This window comes from Aphidius gifuensis, linkage group LG4 (assembly GCF_014905175.1).
Source record: "Aphidius gifuensis isolate YNYX2018 linkage group LG4, ASM1490517v1, whole genome shotgun sequence".
NCBI classification, from domain to species: Eukaryota; Metazoa; Arthropoda; class Insecta; order Hymenoptera; family Braconidae; genus Aphidius; species Aphidius gifuensis.
The window spans coordinates 4,587,774-4,609,114 of NC_057791.1; the positions used below are offsets into that span (position 1 = coordinate 4,587,774).

General features: G+C 24.3%; 2 protein-coding genes across 3 annotated transcripts; one reads left to right on the forward strand and one right to left on the reverse strand.

The window, feature by feature from the left end:
* The first annotated feature begins 8,502 nt into the window (after nt 1-8,502).
* Nucleotides 8,503-12,163, forward strand: LOC122854690 (probable G-protein coupled receptor Mth-like 3). Its single transcript, XM_044155601.1, has 7 exons — nt 8,503-9,164; nt 9,232-9,520; nt 9,584-9,851; nt 9,926-10,240; nt 11,141-11,322; nt 11,427-11,601; nt 11,789-12,163. The coding sequence occupies exons 1-7, from the start codon at nt 8,847-8,849 to the stop codon at nt 12,114-12,116; spliced, it is 1,875 nt and encodes a 624-aa protein (XP_044011536.1). The 5' UTR covers nt 8,503-8,846; the 3' UTR covers nt 12,117-12,163.
* On the reverse strand, nt 11,932-20,128 carry LOC122854689 (sodium/hydrogen exchanger 9B2). 2 transcript variants are annotated; one of them, XM_044155599.1, is made up of 7 exons: nt 19,161-20,128; nt 18,669-19,043; nt 15,899-16,163; nt 15,007-15,170; nt 14,869-14,905; nt 14,511-14,675; nt 11,932-13,009 (listed from the first exon to the last, which is right to left on the reverse strand). In XM_044155599.1, exons 1-7 carry the CDS (start codon nt 19,502-19,504, stop codon nt 12,482-12,484), a joined length of 1,878 nt encoding a protein of 625 aa, XP_044011534.1. In that variant the 5' UTR covers nt 19,505-20,128; the 3' UTR covers nt 11,932-12,481. The 2 variants fall into 2 exon arrangements, with proteins under 2 accessions (XP_044011534.1, XP_044011535.1); XM_044155600.1 differs by having other exon boundaries at nt 11,933-13,009; nt 18,669-19,016.
* Between the last annotated feature and the right edge of the window lie 1,213 nt (nt 20,129-21,341).

Consider the following 21,341-nt stretch of genomic DNA (forward strand, 5'->3'; position numbering starts at 1 on the left):
TGGTGTTGCCAGATGTGTTGCAGTGAATCCAGTGAATCCAGAATTGAATATCATCGACGAGTTGCATTCACAAGCTATCCCACCACATCGACCTCTGATGTTTGATTGTTCTCTACACTTGGATATTGTGCTCTTGTCGTGTCGCTGATGTTGATGATTCATCTTTATCTTGAATTGACACTCCTCCAACTCTGTTATCATCCTGTGGTTTTGCTCCAGTTTGATTGTGCACGAGTGATCTTGTCTTTTTTTTTCTTATTGTTTTATTTTCAAGTAATTTTCTTCTTATTCTTCTCTTATAATTTTCGTTACGATTTTTTTTTCAATTCCCGAGTTTTTTATTATAAATTTTGATAGTTGCGCATTTTTTTGAGCTTAACACACTTCTGATATTTCAGTGAATAACGTAAGATAAACGAGTTTTCATTTAAAATTAATTCTCGCTTTGATATTCAACGCAACGTCTTATTGGTAAAACCATCGATAACGCTTTTGATCTTTTTTTTTGTGGTTCAGTTAATTCAGCATTTAATATGAATTAAATTCAATTATGTTCACATGATTATTAACGAGTTGAACGTAATTCATATTAAAATCGCTGAATTTTTGAAGAAAAACTAAAACCAACATACCATTTCTATTGCTTGCTAATTGTGATGAAGCAGCAAATTTACTTTGTAGTATTGCATGCTCCAAATTATTTTATTATAAAATATATCAATTGATTTCGAATGGCAATAAAGGTAACGTTGATTTTTTATTATTACATGATTGAAACAAAATAATTTGTAATTATTATTTACCTGAGACTGTTATAGATTGTCACTGCTCTGGTGTCAAAAAAAAATCAAAGAGCTTAGTCAACTGTTACATATGACACAATTTTTCCAAACAGTTGCTGGACATTCTTCTTGAGTATCTATAAAAATTAAATAAAAATTAATACAATTTTGTCATTGTAAACATTAAAATAATAATTAATATTTGAATTTTTATTGCTGTTATTCAATTTATTATTATTATAAATCAATAGCTTATTGTTATTATTTATTTACTGAAAAATGTATCGACAACAAAAGCTAACGTTAAATTTGTTTTTTCACTGTTAATTATTTTCAATATATAATTTTTTATAGCTGCTTTATGCTTCCTTAATTATTATATGAAAAAAATAAACCGATAATCAATAATTAAAATTTACCTGTGGTCATGTTGAATTGCAAATGTTCAGGTGGTGACAATGAAAACATCTTTGTGAAGTTATGAGGCTAGTGATCCAAATAACTCTTGGGCTATCTTCATTGGTATCTATAAAAATTAAATAATAATTAATATTTCACTTTTTTTTTTTTGCTATTATCTAATTCAATATTTTTATAATGAAGTACTCTATATTTTTATTATGCAATTTAATGCAATGACAACAAGAGCTAACGTTAAATTCATTTCCTAAAATTTGACTATTGTTCATTGGTATTATATATTGTCTGTTAAAAATAAAATTAATAATAATAAAAACTATCTACGAACTGTCATTATTCTGCAGTTGTTTACGTCAAGGCATCAGCTGTCCAGGTTCAATAACGTTTGACATATGTGCACATGTGACATAGTTCTTATTTTCATAAAAATGTTCAATAAAATATACCTATTATATTTTATTACATGGCATTGTTTAAGTGTAATTCTTTATTGCAAAAAATGACACTAGCAACGACAAGGACATCAAATGGAAACCTTATACCTCGAATCATTAAAATTTTTTTTGTCACAATTTATAATAAAAATTACGCGTAATTATATTTGTTTATGCACTGAATAATTAATAAAAATAAAAAAAGATAATATTTACACTATTGACATATCACAATATTGACTGATTTATTAACAATCATTATTGCAAAAATGAGTAAAAAAAGACGCGATACAAGAATTGACTATTTTGATCACCGATAATCACATTTAAGTCGGGTAAAAAATTAATAAGAAAAGATATTTATTTTCTGAAAAACGCGGCTCAAAATTAACGGAGAAAAAATTTAAAAGAAAACCATATAAAAAAAATAAAGAGTGACTCACCCCCGGAGACAGGTAGGCAGGAACACAGACAGACGGACGCATACAGGATAATCGGCGCAGGAAACAGGTTCAACCTCCTTGAATGATGTCCGGCGATATAGTACGGTGACACTTGGCATCTCCTGTGCTTCCTGAGCATTCATAAATGGTTGTTGAGTTTGACGTATTTAGACTTTACCTTGCAAAACAGCCAATGAAATTATATAAACTCATTTTTAATTGGCTGTTTTGCAAAAAGTGGGAGCACTATTTGCTCTAAAAAGTCTATAAATATTACACGTCAAACCTCCGATTTTTTTTATTCAACGCTGATCACCGCTGGGGGCAACATCGCTGCGTGACATTTACGCATACAGCCGTCTGACTCATTCGACATGACTGCAGACCATAGTCAAGGAGGCACAGCTGGAGATGCCAAGCGTCATCATACTATATCGCGTGACATCATCCAAGGATTTACTGAGTCAGCTGTTTGTCGAATTTCAAAATACCGATACCTACTATCTATATGTCATCTGTGCATTGAAACAACGAGGACACACTCTCTAGGATTTTGGAGGATAAACATAATGCCACCTGATATAAAAAAAATCGGATAAACGTAGCGTAAACAATTAATAAATAAATCGGCTCTTTTTAGGGCCATTAAACGTGTATTAACAATTCAATTATATATTTAAATAAATAATAATTTTAATTTACAATTTTATCGCTCTCTCATGCGTTTACATATGTTAGAATGAGATAGCACTAAAATTGTAAAGAGCGCACCAATCACGTAAGAGAATTCGTCCACTTCAATAATAACGTTACGTAATTGGTGCGCTGTTTACAATTTTAGTGCTATCTCATGTTAATATAGAGATAGATAGATAGAGAGCGGTCATTGGCAAATTTGCAAAAAGTGAGGGTAATCATATTCGTTCCACTTCTTCTCAAGGCTATAAAACCGCGATTTTTTCGCCACAGGGGGTTATTACTCATTGTTATCCGGTGACGTCAACATCTCTCCAACTTCACTGGGACCCTGGACTCTGCCTTGGACGGATTGGAAACTATTGGACAACTCTGGACTCTTGGGATTTGGTGGATATTCCCTGGCTGCTGCTTGCCCTCGTAGAAGCTCTTGGCCGCTTTGGACTTCTTGACATTCAGCTCTGACCACGGTTCCGCTGCAACGAAGTAATATACCTGGTGGACCCCTTTGGCTGCACGCTATAGATTTGCTCCAGCTTTTTGCTCTCCGGATGGGACCCACCCGGATACTTGAGCTTAACCACCCGTCGATGTCTTGGAGGTTGATCCCGTTTCCCGTGTCAATTATCCTGTCTCCGTCTGTCTGTGTGTCTGTCTGTCTCTATTGGGGGTGAGTCTTTTATCATTCTTCTTACCCGTTGTTTTATTTTTTTTTTTTTTATCGCGTTGATTTCAATCCGCGTTTCGATTAATCGATGAGTTTTTTTTATCGAGTTTTTTTTTTCCATTTTTTATCCGAGAAAATATTCAATTTTAGTGTCATTCAGTGTCGCGATTATTTACACTTATTTTTGCAATAATAAATGTACTAATTATAAATTATTATTAAATGAATCAATTTACCGTGATATTTATTCAATTAATAATAATAAAAAAAAATGTAAAATATTTTAATATCAATGTTCTATTATTTGAGGCTTTATTTATTAATTTAATAATGACATTTTTATTTACTCTTTTTTTTGTTACTAAATAATTACTCCAATTTGAAAAATATATTCATGACGTAATGCTTATTTAATATATGTATATTATTATTATTATTTACAGATATATATGACAAGAAATGTGGCTAAAATATCTGATGTGTTAATATTATATTAACTAACTAACATCATTACTAAGGACAGTGAGTTATTATTTATAAATAAAAGTTTTTATACTCAATAATAATTTTATATTTTATTGTTACATTTGTTGCATCAAATTTATCAATGGCAAAAACATTAGTATCATGTCATCTGATTTACATAATAAAAAAGAAAAAAAGTGAACGCAACCAGGACAGCTGCTTGAATGCTAAAATACAACATGAATGATTATTTAAAGTGAAAAGTGCCATACGATATACTTTGTCGGTTTTAGTTTGTGTTACCAAGTGCTTTGAAGATTAATTTTATCAATTTTTTACTGGAGCAATCAACAACATCACATAGTGCTGGTATTATTGACTTTCATGCTCTCTCTCTACCGTGTACCACTCATTGTTGTCATTGTTCAACATTTGCCAATCTATGAACATTAAATAACAATTAATATTTCAACAAAAAGATGGCTAGAAATTATCTGGATCTGGTCTTTACAAGTGGAAAAAGTCTTGGCATTATTATTGAACTACGAAAGGTATTAATACTCTCATTTGATATAATTTATTTTTTTTATTTACTTGAATTATTGCTAAAATATTTTTGTTTTAAAAATTACAGTTATCTTTGAGTATTCAAAAGTTCAACAAGTCTTATTTTTCAACAAAAAGTGTGGCTACAATGTCAAATGGGCCCATGCAATCCATCAAACATCATTATTAAATTGAGATTGAAACAAAATGACAAAATTGATATGTCATTGGAGCCAACATCATTTTCAAGTACAGTGAGTTATTTTATTTTTTTTTTAAATAAATTATTTTTCAATAATAATAATCATTTGTAAATTTTATTTGTTTCAGCAATCAGAGCTACATTAAATTTGTTCATAACAAAACAATTACTGTACAGCAATTAAAATACAACATGAGAAATGCTAAGAATATGGTGAAGATATACATCAGACATTATGTTGAATTTAAACCATTTGTTAATTCAACAATCTACGAATACTGATACACGTGAACCAGCAACAAAATAATAAAGTTATGGAGACCATCTATACATGATATTTACCTCATAAACAATGATGAAACCATGATAATGAGAAAGTTGAATTTATGAATCACATGGTGATGGTATAACTGGTTTTATAGACCACTTATCGTTGCTATTGGTAAACATTTACTAATACTGTTACTACTGATCGAGCTTTACAACTTTATACAAATATCTTCGATAAGCCAGTGTTTGTTCACGATACACAATCATCGTGATTCATGGATAGGCGTTGGTGTATCTAAATCATGCCGAGTTTCATCTGTCTGCTAATGATCATCATACGAGAATAATACATCTGAATGCTGCCTCCTAGATCTTTTGGACAGGCGTTGGTGTATCTAAATGCCATACATGTAGTATTATTATACATATTTGATGAATGCTGACTTCTAGAACTTTTAAAAAAGGTAAGAGGCCCTCTGGTCACTTTTTTAACCAATCCCTCAAGGTAAAGTGCGTCAACAAGCTTGTAACTTGAAAGAACTCATGATATCATTCTTTTAAGCTACTTGATAATCCCCAATATTTATATTTTATATATATATTTTTGTGACTTGTAGCTCACCTTGATCACCTTTTTCTTTTTTTTTTTCTTTTTTTTTATAATTATAAAATTGAATAACCAGGATAAATGGTCGTAGTTGATTGATCAAGGTGTGCACATCAACCTGTCTATCTCAAACAGAGTAGACGGGGGTGAATAGGATGTGTTTCAGGTATTTGCAGAAATGGATTTCGAATATATAGGATATAGAGTTTATTTTGTTCTAGGAGAAATTAGGATGTTTATTTTATTACTTTTCAGGTTTTTTATATATTTATTTTTATAATATTCAGATTTAAGCAATTTCTTGTTGAACGCACTTTACCAAAATAATTTACAAAATAATTGTAAATATATTGTTGAAACTATTTTTTTTTAATTAAATTTGTTATGCCTGCTGCTTTGAGCGCACGGAAATAATTAATACTTTTTTTATTTCGTTTTACTTGTTTATCAAGAATTTCATTTTAGAATTTTCAATTTATTTCTATACGTTTTAATTTTTTTTTTTTTTTTTTTTTTTTTTTTTTTTTTTACTGTCATTTTATTGATTATAATTTATATTTTCCTGCTGCTTTTAGCACTGATAATTAATCGGTTTTTTTTTCATTACGTTTCACTTGTTTATCAAGTATTTAAAAGTTCATTGTTATTTTAATTTTTATATTTCATATTACATTTGGATAATCGAAACTATAATTTTGATTTTTCAGCGCCTTGATAACAATGGCTGCTAATTATCCGCGTCTCTCATTTCAAAATTTAGCGTGTGTGTTAAAACAACAGTGTTTGATTTTTTCAGTAAGTATATTTGAAACAATATATCTGCTGCTTTGAGCGCAACTAAATAATTGATAAATTTATTCAGAGTTTTCGATTGACTCTTTGTAATTAAACTGGCATTTCGAATTTTTCTATTTTTAATTTACAAGAAAAATTTTTTCCTGCCAACACAATTGTTTGTTATTTCATTAATAAAAAATAATTGGCAAAAAAATGAATTTACGTATAGGAAATAGTATAGAAAAAAAGAACCGAATGGTCGATGATGACCCAGTTAAAATAGAAAAAAAGAAAATAATCGTATCTTGGTGAGAAAAAAGGAAAAACTAAAGTAGTATAGATAATAGAAAAAAAAAAAGAAAAAAAAAACCATGGTTTAAGCATGAAGAGACGCCAATAAATTCTCATTAAAGAGCTGTGGCATCTGTAGTGAAGAGGAGGATGAATCATAAGGAGGGTTGACGAAACCAGACGAAACGTGTCCTGAGAGATTCAAAGAGAAAGAGGTTGTTGTAAATGAAATGGATGTTATAAAGGGTGCACAAGCAAGAAAGAGATAAAATTTATAATTAGAGGAAGAAAGACAAGTGATTACGGGGTGTTGAAATTCGATATGACATGATGTCGAGACGTAGATGTATCCGGGTAACACGATATAACCCATCATATTAATTTGCTGTCACCAGCTTCAATGGTGACTATGCACTAGTCTATTAACAATTATATTTTATATCGATAATCATTTTATAATATTCATTTTATTTTATTTTTTTATCATCTATTATATTTCGTACATACATTTATTTAATTGTTTTTTTTTTTTTAATTTTTCTCAATAGTATATTTTTTTAAAAAATGCTTTTATATTATTTTTTTATTTTTACCATGGACAATGGACATCCTGGTTAATGTAATTTGCATGACAAAGGTTCATGGATTAACGAATATTCCAAACTTCCACGAGAGCTTTTCAAAATTCAATTTTTTTTACTTTTTTTTTCATATTATTTCAATGCAAATGAAATTTATAATTATTCAATTTATATATATTAATTTTTTTTTATTATTTATGAAGAATATAGTTAGTTGATTTTAGATGAAAAAAAAAATTAATTGTTATGTTAGTTTTCTTATTAGATTCTCCATTTGAACATGTTATTATTTATTTTAAAAAAAATTTAAAAACAATTGTTTAAAAGCTTAGAATAGTCTAATAAAAAAAATGAATAATTTTTAATTTTATAATTAAAAATTATAATAATAATTACTAATTAAATAAATGATAAATACTAAATAATATTTTTTTTTTTTTTTGTTGACGTACCATCTTGATTCTTGTTATTTAAACAAAAAAAAAAAATCTGATTAAAAGCACATAAATTAGCAAATAATTTTTTTTCTTTTTTTATTAAATAAAAACAGTTATAAACAATGACTTCATACCACTTTAAACTCAACTAATTTTATTCTCATCTTTGGCTTATTTTTTTTTTTTTTCATTTTATAACTATATTTAAATTTTAAGACGTCATTGATTAAACAAACATTTGTGTCGAATGTTCTTTAAAAATAGAAAAATGAATAATATAAAAACAAAAGAAAAAAAAAATTAACACCCGATGGTTAATCGTTATTGTTTGAATATTAAAAATTATAAAAGCAGACTGTTTTAAATAGAACTCTTATAAATTTCATTAATAATTTAAAATTTGCTTCTTCATTTACAAATAGACATTTTTAACTGGATTTTTTTTTATATGGTAGTTTAGAAGAACAAGTTTTTCGTGTAATAAAATTTAGCTATTGACCTTGATAAAATTAACACCGTAAAAAAAAAAAAATAACTTTTTAATAACAAGTCAGTATTTTTACGTAAAAGTTTAAAGTTATAATATTTTAATGTCTAATAAAATAAAAAATAATTAGTTTTTTTTATCATAAAATTTTCATTTTTCTTTAAGCAGTTACAAAAAAAATTCACAACAAAAAAAACTCACGTAAATTTGAAATAATAGAGCGTATAATTATGAAAAAAAAAAAAATTTTAATTATTTTTATCAGTATTTTAAAAAATTACCGACAATAATTTATTTCATTGAAGCTATTCATAAATCATTTAGCTTTAGATAGCAAATTTGTTTACTGAAACGTCAAATAATCTGATAAATTATGGTTACATGAAAAAAAAAATATATATTATTCTCGCGTACATCTGTTTATGAATCCCCTTCTTTGATCATCATCTTCATGAAAAAAAAAATAATATTGATTCCAAGTGATACACCAAGTACGTTTTTTTTTTTATACTTGGTTGTTTAATCCGGTTCTAAAAAAAAAATTTTTATAACAAATAATGTAAGACAGTAAAACCAGTCAGTTGAATCAACGCAATCGTTGAGACAATATCTACAAATATGAATTTTTTTTTTGTTCTTTTTTAAAATTTATTCTTTGTATCAAATAATAGTTTATAAATATATTTCTATATATGTTTGTTTTTTTAATTATTATATAATTACGAAAATTCATTAACTAAAATGTTTGGAAAAGAATTTTTTTTTCTTTTAACAACACTTGTAATATTTTTAAATGCCAGTGATAATAATAATGGCTTAAAAAATTCAACTCGTTTTCGCTTTTGTTGTCGTGAAAATCAAGTGTATAATTTAATGTTACGTGATTGTGTTGATAATATTAATGATGAAATTAATATTTACAAAATAATACGTGATAAATTTTTAAATAAAAATGTTTCATTTGATGTCATAAGAGGAGCACCAATTTGTCAATATGCTCTTGTTGATAAGTATATTAATAAAAATAATATTTCTATTCTTTCTGATGGTAAACTACAGGTAATTTAATAATATATAATATTAAAAAATTATAAATAATAACTGTAATGATTTGTTTTTTTTTTAGGCATTAATTAAAACAACTGGCGGTTTAAAAAATATAACATTAAATAATGAAAATTCATGTATTGATGTTGAAAATTCAAACCAGCTTGTTGTTAGATATTGCAGTGAAAAAAATTATTGTGATACACATGTGTGTATTAGGAAATGTTGTCCACCAGGTGAAATACAAATTAGAAGAAAATGTCAAAATATAACATCAGAATTATCAACTTATTATGTTCATCAGGCACTTGAAAATACCACTCAAATTGCTAAAAATAAAATGATTAATGATGTTTTATCTATTGAAGGTATTTATAATTTTTTTTTAATTAATTAATTGTCTGAATTTTAATTACAAATTTATTTTCAAGACTATGGATTGCTGACATCAGGACCATTGATATGTAAAGGTAAAAATATATATCCAATTTTACCAGAAGAAAATTGGCATATTTCATCATCAGGACATCTTTATCTTCCGAATATTATAACAGATAATAATATGACTGATTATAAAATTTACAAACATCATCAGCATTGTATTGAAGCTGCTTATAATCTTACTCATTATGGAAATGGAATTTATCCATTCATTTGTTTCGATGAAAGTGAAGTAACTCCAGAACCAAAATCACTCAGGTATATATAAATATTTCTTTTAAAAATTAAATAAACAATGGCATATATTATAATGACATTAAAATAAATTTCAGGTTTATTGTTAATGGAATATTAGCAATTATAAGTTGTATATTTCTATTTTTAACATTTATTATTTATGCATATTTGCCAGGATTAAGAAATCTTTATGGTAAAACAATGATGTGTCATATTGCTAGTTTATTTATGGCATATGTTTGTTTAGCTATAACTGGACTTGGACCACCAAAATTAGAATATACAATTGATTATACAAATGATAAATCATGGAATTTTTGTAAAACAATTGGTTTTTTAATGTTGTATTCATTTGTAGCAGCATTTACATGGCTTAATATTATGTCATACGACATTTGGTCAACTGTTGGGTGAGTAAAATAATTATCATCCTCAATAAATTTAATAATAATAATAAAAATATATAATAAAATAAAAGACAATGAAAGTTAATTGAAAAAAAAAAATGTGTCTGATGACTGTTGTATTTAGGTCGTTGGTAAAGAAAAAAAAAAAACATATATGAGATTGTCCACTTGTTTCAATGAGTCAAAAACTTGAGAAGAACATACAAAAAATACCCCCAGAGGCTTGCTTTTTTCTTTTTAAGAGATTTTTTTTATTTTTATTTATTATTATCGTATATATATTCTTTTGAGCTTTCAAGCTCCCAAGAGTATAACCAAGGTTTTTCATATATTTTTTTATTTTTATCATATGGCACTTTGGTCAATGCAAGTATCATTGCATGATAAGAAACAAACTAAAAGCACTAAACTGACTTGTTGAAAAACCCATACAAACATATACAAATAAACAAAACAAATATTTTCATATATGACGAGATATAATAGTCACCCCTTCATTGTCTTTTAGACCACAAACAATGACAAGTTTGTTTCTTTTTTTTTTTTTGTTTTTCATTTATTATATATTATTATTATTATTATTTGATTTTTGTTCTATTTTTTAGTTTTTCATATTGTTTATTTATGCTTTGTTTTTTTTTTTTTTTTCATCACACATTGAATTTTTCGATGATGATGAATCGAAACAATATATATGTTACGTTGAACAACTGTGCTATTTGTTTATTCAAAAAGCTATATACAAGTGTTCAAAAATAGATTTATAAATAAACATGAATTTTTTTTTTACTTTTTCATATATTTTTATTACCATTATTTATTTATTTATGAAAAATAAATTAAAACAATATATGAGTTTATTATTTGGTTTAAATTATTAATTAAATTTTATTTATTTTCAAGGGGACATGGATATAAATGTTTAAATGGAACAACAAGATCAGAAAAAAAGCAATTTTTTATCTATAATTTTTATGCTTGGGGATTGGCTTTCATAATAACGAGTTGTGCAATTATAGCAAATCGTGAAGATACTGCAACATATCTAAGACCTGATATTGGCCTGGAATCATGCTGGTTTAACCGTAAGATATTTATAAATATTTTTATATAAAAAAATATATACTTACTGGTAAAAATGTTTATCTAAAATTAATATACGTATTTTTTATTTCTAAATATTTAACAGATGACGAGGGAAAATATGGTGAACTTATATTTTTCATAGCACCAGTGTCTCTCCAATTGTTGACAAATATTGTATTTTTTATACTGACAGCACGTTATTGTAGTCGTATTAAATCTGAAATGTCAGAGGTCACCATGGGTCCACGAAGTAGACGTCTTAAAGCCGACCGAGAAATGTAAGTTAAACACTCGAATAAATAAATAAAGAAAGAAAAACTTGAGGATATAATTTAAAGAAAAATAAATACACTAGAATGAATAAAAAAAAACAAAAAAAAATTTTATATAAAACAAAAGATAATACAAACTAGTTAAATTAATTAATTAATTAATTATTGTTTTTTTTCTTTTTCTTTTTTGCAGATTAATAATGAATATCAAGTTATTTATTGTGATGGGAATGACTTGGATATTAGAAATAATATCAAATTTAATGACTCATTATGTATCAGATTTTACATTAAAAGATGAGCTATTATCAATTGGTAATGTTATAAATGCACTTCAAGGTTTAATAATATTTTTATTATTTATCGTTAAAAAAAAAATATATATATCATTAAAATATCGTTTGGGTTTTGATGAACCAAATGAAATAAATGGACAATTTGGTTTACATGTACCAAATGGTATACGTAAAAATTCAAGTACCAGTACACTCATGTCAACATCTGGTAAACTTGATAAATAAAAATACAACAATTTTTATAACGAAAAAACCACAAATTATTCATAAAAGTAATTATATTTTTTTTATATTTAATAATAATAGTAATAATAATAACAAAAAGAAAACAAAAAAGAAACTTTTTTCTAATTAAAAAAAAAAAAATAATTGAAGCTACTGATGATGATAATAATAACAATAAAAATTATTTATTTAATTATTTTTGAATAAAAAAATAATTAAATAACAAAGAATACTCTATCTACAAAATAATATAATATATATTAAAATTAAAAATAATGAATAATATTTACAATTAATAAATGAATAAAAATGCCAAAAAAAAAAAATCTTTTCACTTTCTTTAAATATTTTTATTTTTTTTAAAATCAAGGTTTTCCATTACCAGCTGATTCTTCAAGATCTGGATCTTCATTTATAATTGATATATCACGTATCGATGGTCTACGTGTTCTCCATCCATTTGTTGGTGGTATTGGTGTTTTAATTTTAGTTAATAGCTTTGGTCCAGATAATGATATTATAATAGCACCAATTGGTGCTGTTAAAATAATTGATAATACACAAAATGTTAATGTTGTTTGTGCATTATCAATTTGTTGTTTATTATTTTTATCAATTTCATCAAGTGTTGCTGGACCAAGTGCTGCTTGTACTGTTGCTTTAGCCATACATGCAAATGCAATAAATATTTTTTCTTTCATATTTAATTTTGATCCAATACCAACAAATACTGTTGTTATCATACGCATTATTATTGCAGTTACAAGACAACCAACTATTAAATATACTTTTGAACTATTTAATTGATCAATTTTTATTTCCGTACCAGTTATACTAAATAATATTGGCTCAAATAACATCCAAAAAATTTCAAATGATATTGCAACTGGATTCTAGAAAATAAAGTAAAAATAAAAACAAATTAATACAAAAAATAATAAATAAAAATTGTTTTTTCTTTTCTTTATTAAATTTATTTGTTATTGAATATTAAAATAAATTAATGATTATTATATTATGAAATTGTTTTGTCATTATTAATTTAATATACATATATAATTTGAAATAAGTTACGATGAAAATCGACAAGTTCCGTTTGACATATAGGTGTATGTATATGACAAGTGTGTCATCATCAAGGGATATCAAGTGACATTGTGAAGGTGAATCAATTCACAAGCATAATAAATTGTTCATATATATATATATCCATGTGAATAGATGAAAATGTCGTCAACCAAGAGCTAATAATGATTAATTTTCTTTAACTGAATTGTGGATTGACCACTAACTCTATAAACCATTGTTAATTAACGTTGACAACGAAATACGTTAATTAGAGAATATTTCACATTGTTTTAATCTCAGTTTTTATATTATTATTATCATTTTTTTTTTGTCATATACACATTGGTGTACATGTACAATAAATCTTTGCTCATCTTCTCATTTTTTTTTTTTTTTTTTGTTCAACATTTTTTTACTCTTTCATCTCGTCTTTTGTATTACTGTTATTATTATTATCATTTTCCTCACCCTATTTTATTTTTTTTACTCATTTCCTTTCCATTTCAAACCATCCACAATTTTTTTCTTTTTTTTTTTATTATTTTAATTGACTTTTTCTTTATTTTTTTATTTTCACGTTTCTTGTGTGGAATGATTTCATTTAATCCGACCACGTATGATTTAAAAATAAAAATATATATAAAAAATAATAATGATGATAATAAATAATATTGATTTTGAATTTTATTTGAAATAAATAATAAAAAAAAAATGATCTAGCATGGGTGAAACAAGAGTTTTACAAGTCAACTGAGTTTTGTAACTCAGACGGATCGTTATGCGTCGTCTTCTCTCAACCCTCTATTTTTTTTTTCTTCTTCAATAGTTTTTTTTTTTTTTCTACTCTTTTTGTTTTTGCCCTCCTCTTTATTCATTCTTTTTCTATATTCAACCCTTTTTTTTATTCCTATACCAGTTTCCTTTCTCCATCTCGAAAAAAAAAAAGCAAGACTTTTTCTTGTTTTTTTTTATCCTATTTTACTTTTCAACACAGCCAACCTTTTATATATCATATTCGTTGAACCTATATACTATTTTGCCCTGCAGCTGTGCTTCGCGTTGACATGCACACGAAAAACTTGCACCCAAAAAGCTTCACAGCCCCTTTACAATGAAGAGTGTTTTTCACTTGTATGCGTTTCATAAAAATATATAGATAGAAAGTTATCATATTTATTTTGTAGACGATCAAACGACTTACTTGAATTCTTTTTTTTTTTAATCATCATATGACATTAAACAAATCGTGATAGTTTAAAATTATTATTATTTTAACCATTGACTCAAATTTTATGAGGTTTTTTTTTTTAAATTAATTATACTTACATCATCAACTTCCCAACCATCTTTTTGCCAAAAATAACAGCTAACAAAAGCAGCAGCAACAACAGCAAGTGGTCCAGCTCCACCCAATTCAATAGCTTCACTACCAAATACAGCAATAAGTCCACCACCCAAGAGCATCAATACCCTCAATGGTACCATAAAAGGCTAAAAACAAAAAAAAAATATAAGCACAACTTTACTTTTTACATATTGTTTTAGAAACAAAAAAAAAAAAAAAAAAATCTCTGTCAAGGTTGTTTAAGTTATTGTTTTTTTTTTTTTCTTTTAAAGAATTTAAAGTGCTATAAAAGTTGAAATTTATTTTATGTACTTTATAAAATATACAAAAAATACTTACATCACCTTTTTCAGGAACATATTTAGCCAAAAAACCCCTAAAGTAGAGTAAATAAAAAAATAGGTTAACATGATTTTGTATTTTTAGAAAAAAAAAAAAAAAGAGAAATAGAGTTAGAATTATTATTATTTTTTTTACCATAATATACCAAAACCAAGACCACCAATAATTGCAATTGGTCCTTGCATTATTTGATACCACAATGGATCATGAGAAAATAATACACTTTTTAATATTCCAAATAATGCAACTGATGCTGCATCACAAATACCACTTATTGCAATAATTAATGTTGGTATACCCTGTAAATTGAAATTATTTATTTATTAATTAATAATATTAATTTTTTATCTGCAAAAAAAATTTATTAGCTATATTATTATTGATTGGATTAATGAATATAATAATTTTAAATTTATATCTGATGTGAATTTAATTTTAAAATAGTATTTTTTATTTTTAACATTATGAATTTTTTTTTTTTTAATTCAAATTGAATATTCAGATAATTAAAAAAATATATATTTATAATTCTATTATGGAATTTGATTAATATTCCATTTTTCAATTATAAAAATAATTAAAATCAATAACAGAGTTTATATGCTTTATATAATATTATGGAATTATTTTTTAATTTTTTTAGGAATAATTAAGGAATTTTCATTGAATTACAATTGATATATATTATAAAATTTTTGAGAAATTATTTTAGTCTTCATATACCTATCTAAAAGTTAACTTCAAAGTAATATTAAAATAAAAAAATTTATTTTTAAAAATCATTATAAAAGTCAACGAGAAAAAAGATATACTCTTTTATTTTTCTCATTTTTTACTCAATTTAATTAAAGAAATTCCCAGTTTTTTTTTTTTAACAAAGTTAATTTATATTTTTAAAAAATGATGTCATTAAAAAAAAAAAAAAAATGATAGTCTTGAAAAATTTATTAAGTATATTAATATATCTTTTTTATATTGATTAATAAAAAAAAGTTATAATAATATTAAAAATTGAAAATATGTATACCTTGGCAACACCATATCCTTTACCACGTAATCTAAATAAACAAGGAACAACAACAGCTGGTGATACAGCAGCAACAATACTACCAATTAAAAAACACCATATCCATTCTAATTCTAATAAATATTTCGCTGTTATTGCAACAACTGAACCCTCAACCAACCATGGTACCATTGCCAATTTTGGCATTGTTATTTTTTGTTTCTTAAGTGCATTTGGATCCAAATCAAGACCAGCACGAGTTAAAATTATAACTAATGCAATCTTCCTAAATTTTAAATAATAAAAAATTATCATTATTCATTGTCAAAATTTTGAATAAACATATATTAACTATTATATATTTTAATCCTTAAAAAAACATAAATTACTTGATATTTTTTTTTTGTCTTTTTATTTATTCATTTTTATATTATTAATAACAATGATATTTAGTTTTTTTTTTTTTTTAATGATACCGTTATTTCATTATTACAAAATAAATTAAATAATGCAGGTACATATTATATTAATCAATTTGACAAACACATGATAAAACCATGTGATAAAAAAAAATAAATACATAATGAGGTTTTTTTTTTTTTGTAGACAATTTGTGTTAAATATTTTTATCAATAATGAAAAAAAAATATATATAGAGTATATATAATGTGTACAAAAAAAAAGACACGGGATACCGCGTGACTAGTAATTTTTATTTATTCAAATGAACAATCAATTATCGATGCCGACATACTGAGGAAAATGTTTCACATGTGAGAACAAGTCACGGGTTTCTTGTTTATGTTTAATATATTTATTTGTCCTGACCAACACATCATAACTACTCATCAATTAACACCCTACCAACGTTGTTATTTTTATTATTATTATTACTGTTATTTTTTTCTTTTTTTTTTTTTATTATAAATAATCAATTTTTACTTATTTCATTTTTCATCATCACAAGACAATCACAAGACTGCTTCAAAAAAAAAAAATTAAAAAGAATTTAAAAAATAAAAATATTCCATTTGTCACGAGAATATAATTTGGATTATTTAAATATAAAAATAAAAAATCATCATCCATCATCAATTTGTCGTAGAACAGTGTCACGAGTTTTGATACGGATAAATCAATCATTTCTTTCTTTTTTTTTTTTTTTCTTCTTTATCAATCGATTGATATGATGGCATTGCGATATTGTAAAAAAAAAAAAAAAAAAAAATTTATATATATGACAGAAAAATATGATGACTTTGAATGTTTACATTTTATAATTAAAAAAAATAAAATAATAATAATTAAAATTGAAATATATAAAAATAATAATTTATTATGAACAATTTTTTTTTTTATTTATTTTTTTTTAAACTATGTTATCTCATCAATTCAGGATATATATATTTTTTTTGTGTCGAATAGAATATTTATCTCGGTAAATTGCGTAACTTAAAAAAAAAAAATCTATAAATATTATCGCTCTATTTGTTTAAAAATGGAAAATACCTAAATTACTTGAAAAAAATTCTTAAAATTATTTTATAATCAACTAATAGGCTACTATTTTTTTTTTTCAAATTTAATAATTTTTTAAAATTTTATTTGCTTGTGGATTAAAAACATTTTTTTAATCAAGATTGTTAATGAAAGCGTCAATGAACATGAGATTAAATAGAAACCAGCTTGTTGTCATTAGCCCAATGATAATTATTATGATTGTCATTAAATGTTTGTTTGGACAATAGTCATGATCACGCGCTTTTTCTTTGTCCGAGTTGTCTTTTTTTTTTTTTTATTTTTTTAAATTTTATTATCATCATTAATGTTCTTATTTCTTTTTTTTTTTCTTTATATTTTTTTAAATCACGTGTAGTGTGTTATATTTTATACTAAAAAATCATATGTTATGTGTTTATATTTATTTTTCTATTATTAACAAATGGCTTATCTTATTTTATCGAGTCACGAGGTAGAATTTTTTTTTTTGTACACATTTTTTTTAAATTAACGATATTTAATAAATATTTAATTAAATTCATTAAATTCTCATTGGTTTAATTAAAAAAAAATTGATACAATAACTATTTTTATACTTTTTTAAAAATTCGCTTGTATTATAGATAATTTAACAACAAATAATTGAATATTTATTAAACTTATTTATTATTTTTTTTCTTATCATAATGTTAAAATCAACGATAATAAAAAAAACATATATGAAAAAAAATTATTTCCTATATTTGACAATGAATTTAATCAAATAAAAAATTTAATCAATAGAATATATCATTAATTTAATGAATAATAATAATTAAAAAGAAAATATATATATACTAAATTTATATCAAGTATTTTATATTGAAAATTCTTATCAGGTCATATATATAAATAATATAAATAAAAAAAAAATTAAGAAAAAGGTATAAGTAATTTTCATGCCAATTGTTGTAATACGTGACTTTTATATGTATATATGTTTAATACTTTGTCACTTGTTATGCGTATAGTCAATCGACCTTAAAAGGCTTAAAATATAACCAGTAAAAACTATGACCATGAACCAGTCTCTTAAACGACAATTCTCTCTAATTTTTCATACCATATATATATATATTTAAATGATATAAATTTTTCATTATTAAAATATTTATAAATGAAAAAATTTTTAATAATACAAAAATCAATAAATAAAAAGTATGAAAAAATTTATTTTTCATTTTTAACATTTTATCAAGTATCAATATTGAAAAAATAATAAAAAAAGAGAAAAATATATTTATTAACTTACCGAAGAACAGAAATAACAGGTGCATATTTATGATCAATTTTTATGAGATTAAAATTTTGCATGACAATACCAGTCATAAGCATACCAATAAGTGCTGGTAATGTTGTAAGTGAAAATATCCAACCAACAAAATGTGCAATTATTGCTAATACAGCAATACTAAATAATGGACCACCTGGTGCAGCATCATCACCAATAATTGCATATGTTATACCCCATGTCATAAGACCCAATAATAATAAACTTATTATTCTTGAAAATTTACGATATGATGGACAAAATGGTGATGGACATAATTTATGCCAACCAGTAGGTTCCCATGATGGTGTATCATCTTTTCCATGACATCTTGTACAAAATAAATACAGCCATGAACTGAAAATACTCTTATAAGTTTTACAAATAAAAAATATATATATGATTTAGAAAAAAAAAAAAAGGCAAAATAAAATTGATAAAATTTAATTTAATTTTCAGCGTAGTATTTTATACCTTTTTAATTGATCAGTATATTCAATTTTTTCACGTATTGAACTTGATAAACTCATTGCTGATTTTTTTCTATTTTGTCCATTAATACGTCCATTTTCAGTATTATATATTTGTTGTTGATTATCAATACAATCATTTATTGTATTATGTAGAATTGATTTTTTTCTAACAATTTCATTATTATCATGTTGTGAACATGGTGATATTGCACGATTATGTTCAAATGTTGGATTATCAATACCAATTATTTGATCACTTATTGATACTCTTCTTATTTTATTACAAATTTCATCATTATTTTTAATAATACGACCAGGATGTGTTTCAATATTATTTAAATCCATTTTTTTTTCTATTTATTTTATTTAGTTAGAAAAAAAAATAAATAATTTTTCTTTTTATTTTTCTACTTATACTACTTTATATATCTATATTGTAATATAAGCCAGGGTCAAATAAGACGTTCTTCCTCACAAATCAAGCTGTAAATTACTAGCAAAGTTAGCACGTTGATTTTTATATATTTTTTAAAAAATTATTTTTTTCTTTTAAACTCTTTGAGCTTGAAGAATATACTACTATATCAACTGACACCAAAAAAAATTTTAAACTCATCTGTTGCACGAACTACAAAATAATAATAAAAATTACACCTCCCTCTTTTTTTTGTTTTTTTTTTATAGTTTTAATATTTTTTCATCTTGAAACTGTATAGGATTCAATTAGCATTAAAAAATAAAATCATCTGCAATATCCCTCCATTCGAAATGATCGTATAAAAAAAAAAAAAAAATACATAAATAAATTATAACAATAAAAAAATATATATTCACAATAATATAAATAATACTTGTCACTTAAAAATTAATAATTTTATTAAAAAAAAAAATATAAATAAAAAAAAAATAATAATTTTTAACGACGTTGTGGATCTGAGAGTGTTAAGTCAATGACTGATTCATCGAGCAAGTACAAGCAGTATATCGAGCCGATTGAATATCGTCAATGTCGAGATACCACTGTAAAAAAAAATAATAAAAATAAATATATATTTATTTTATTTATTTTTTTTTTCCTTTTTTTTAATGGTAGGGATACTACTACGGTAATATCAGTCCAGTCTAGTTATTGATGTTGACAATTTGATGTTGTCACTCGATACAATTTAATTGACAATGGAGAAAATAATATAAATAAAAAAAAAAAAAAACTGACGATTGCACTTTTGAATAAAATAAAAAAAAATATATAAAAATGTAATGTGAAAATCAATAAACAGGATATGGGCGAGATTCAAGTAAATTGTTCTTTTCTAGCCACACCTGATGTCCTCTTTTTTATTTTTATTTTTATATTTTTTTTTAGTTTTTTCAACAAATAAAATGGTTTTAAATGACACAATAAAAAAATAATATTTATTATTGTTTTTATAAATTATTTATAATAATAATATAAATAATTAAAAAGCAAATAAAAGTGAATTTGTTTTTCGAGGTTTTTATGATTTTATTTTTTTTATCAGTTAATTTTTTATGAAATAAAATAATAACAAAATTATTTACTTTGGTATTTTGTAAATTATTTATAAAATACTAGTTGGTTTATATGCAAAAATATATATTGAAAAAAAATCAAATAAAGCTGAATTTGTTTTGACCTACTAGAGTTCTATAGTAACGGTTTTTTCATTTCAATTAGTATTCATTACATTTAAAGCCCACTTTAAGATAGATTTATAAAAATAATAATAAATGTTATAAATATATTGTTAATCAACTGTTGAAATTTAAAATAATACTAAATAATATATATATTTATTTTTCAAATGGAAATATAATTTAATAAATTAAACAAATATTCCATTTTGAAATACTACAGCACGTGTTTTGAATTAAATAATTAAATAAAATTATTGTGTGTCACGGCATTGTTTTTTAAAACAATAATTTAATAAGATTATTTTTTGTTAAATTGAAATGTAAAAAAAAATATAAATTAAATCGCTAAAATATTGGGAAATGGAAATTTTTTATTATTTTTTTTCGGCAGAGAAAGTGTGCAATTTAATTAAATTTACGATTATATTTTTTTTTACCAGTATTTTAATAAAAATAACATATATTATTCAAGGTTTATTTAATTTTATTATTATTATTTTGAATATATTTATGCAAACACAAT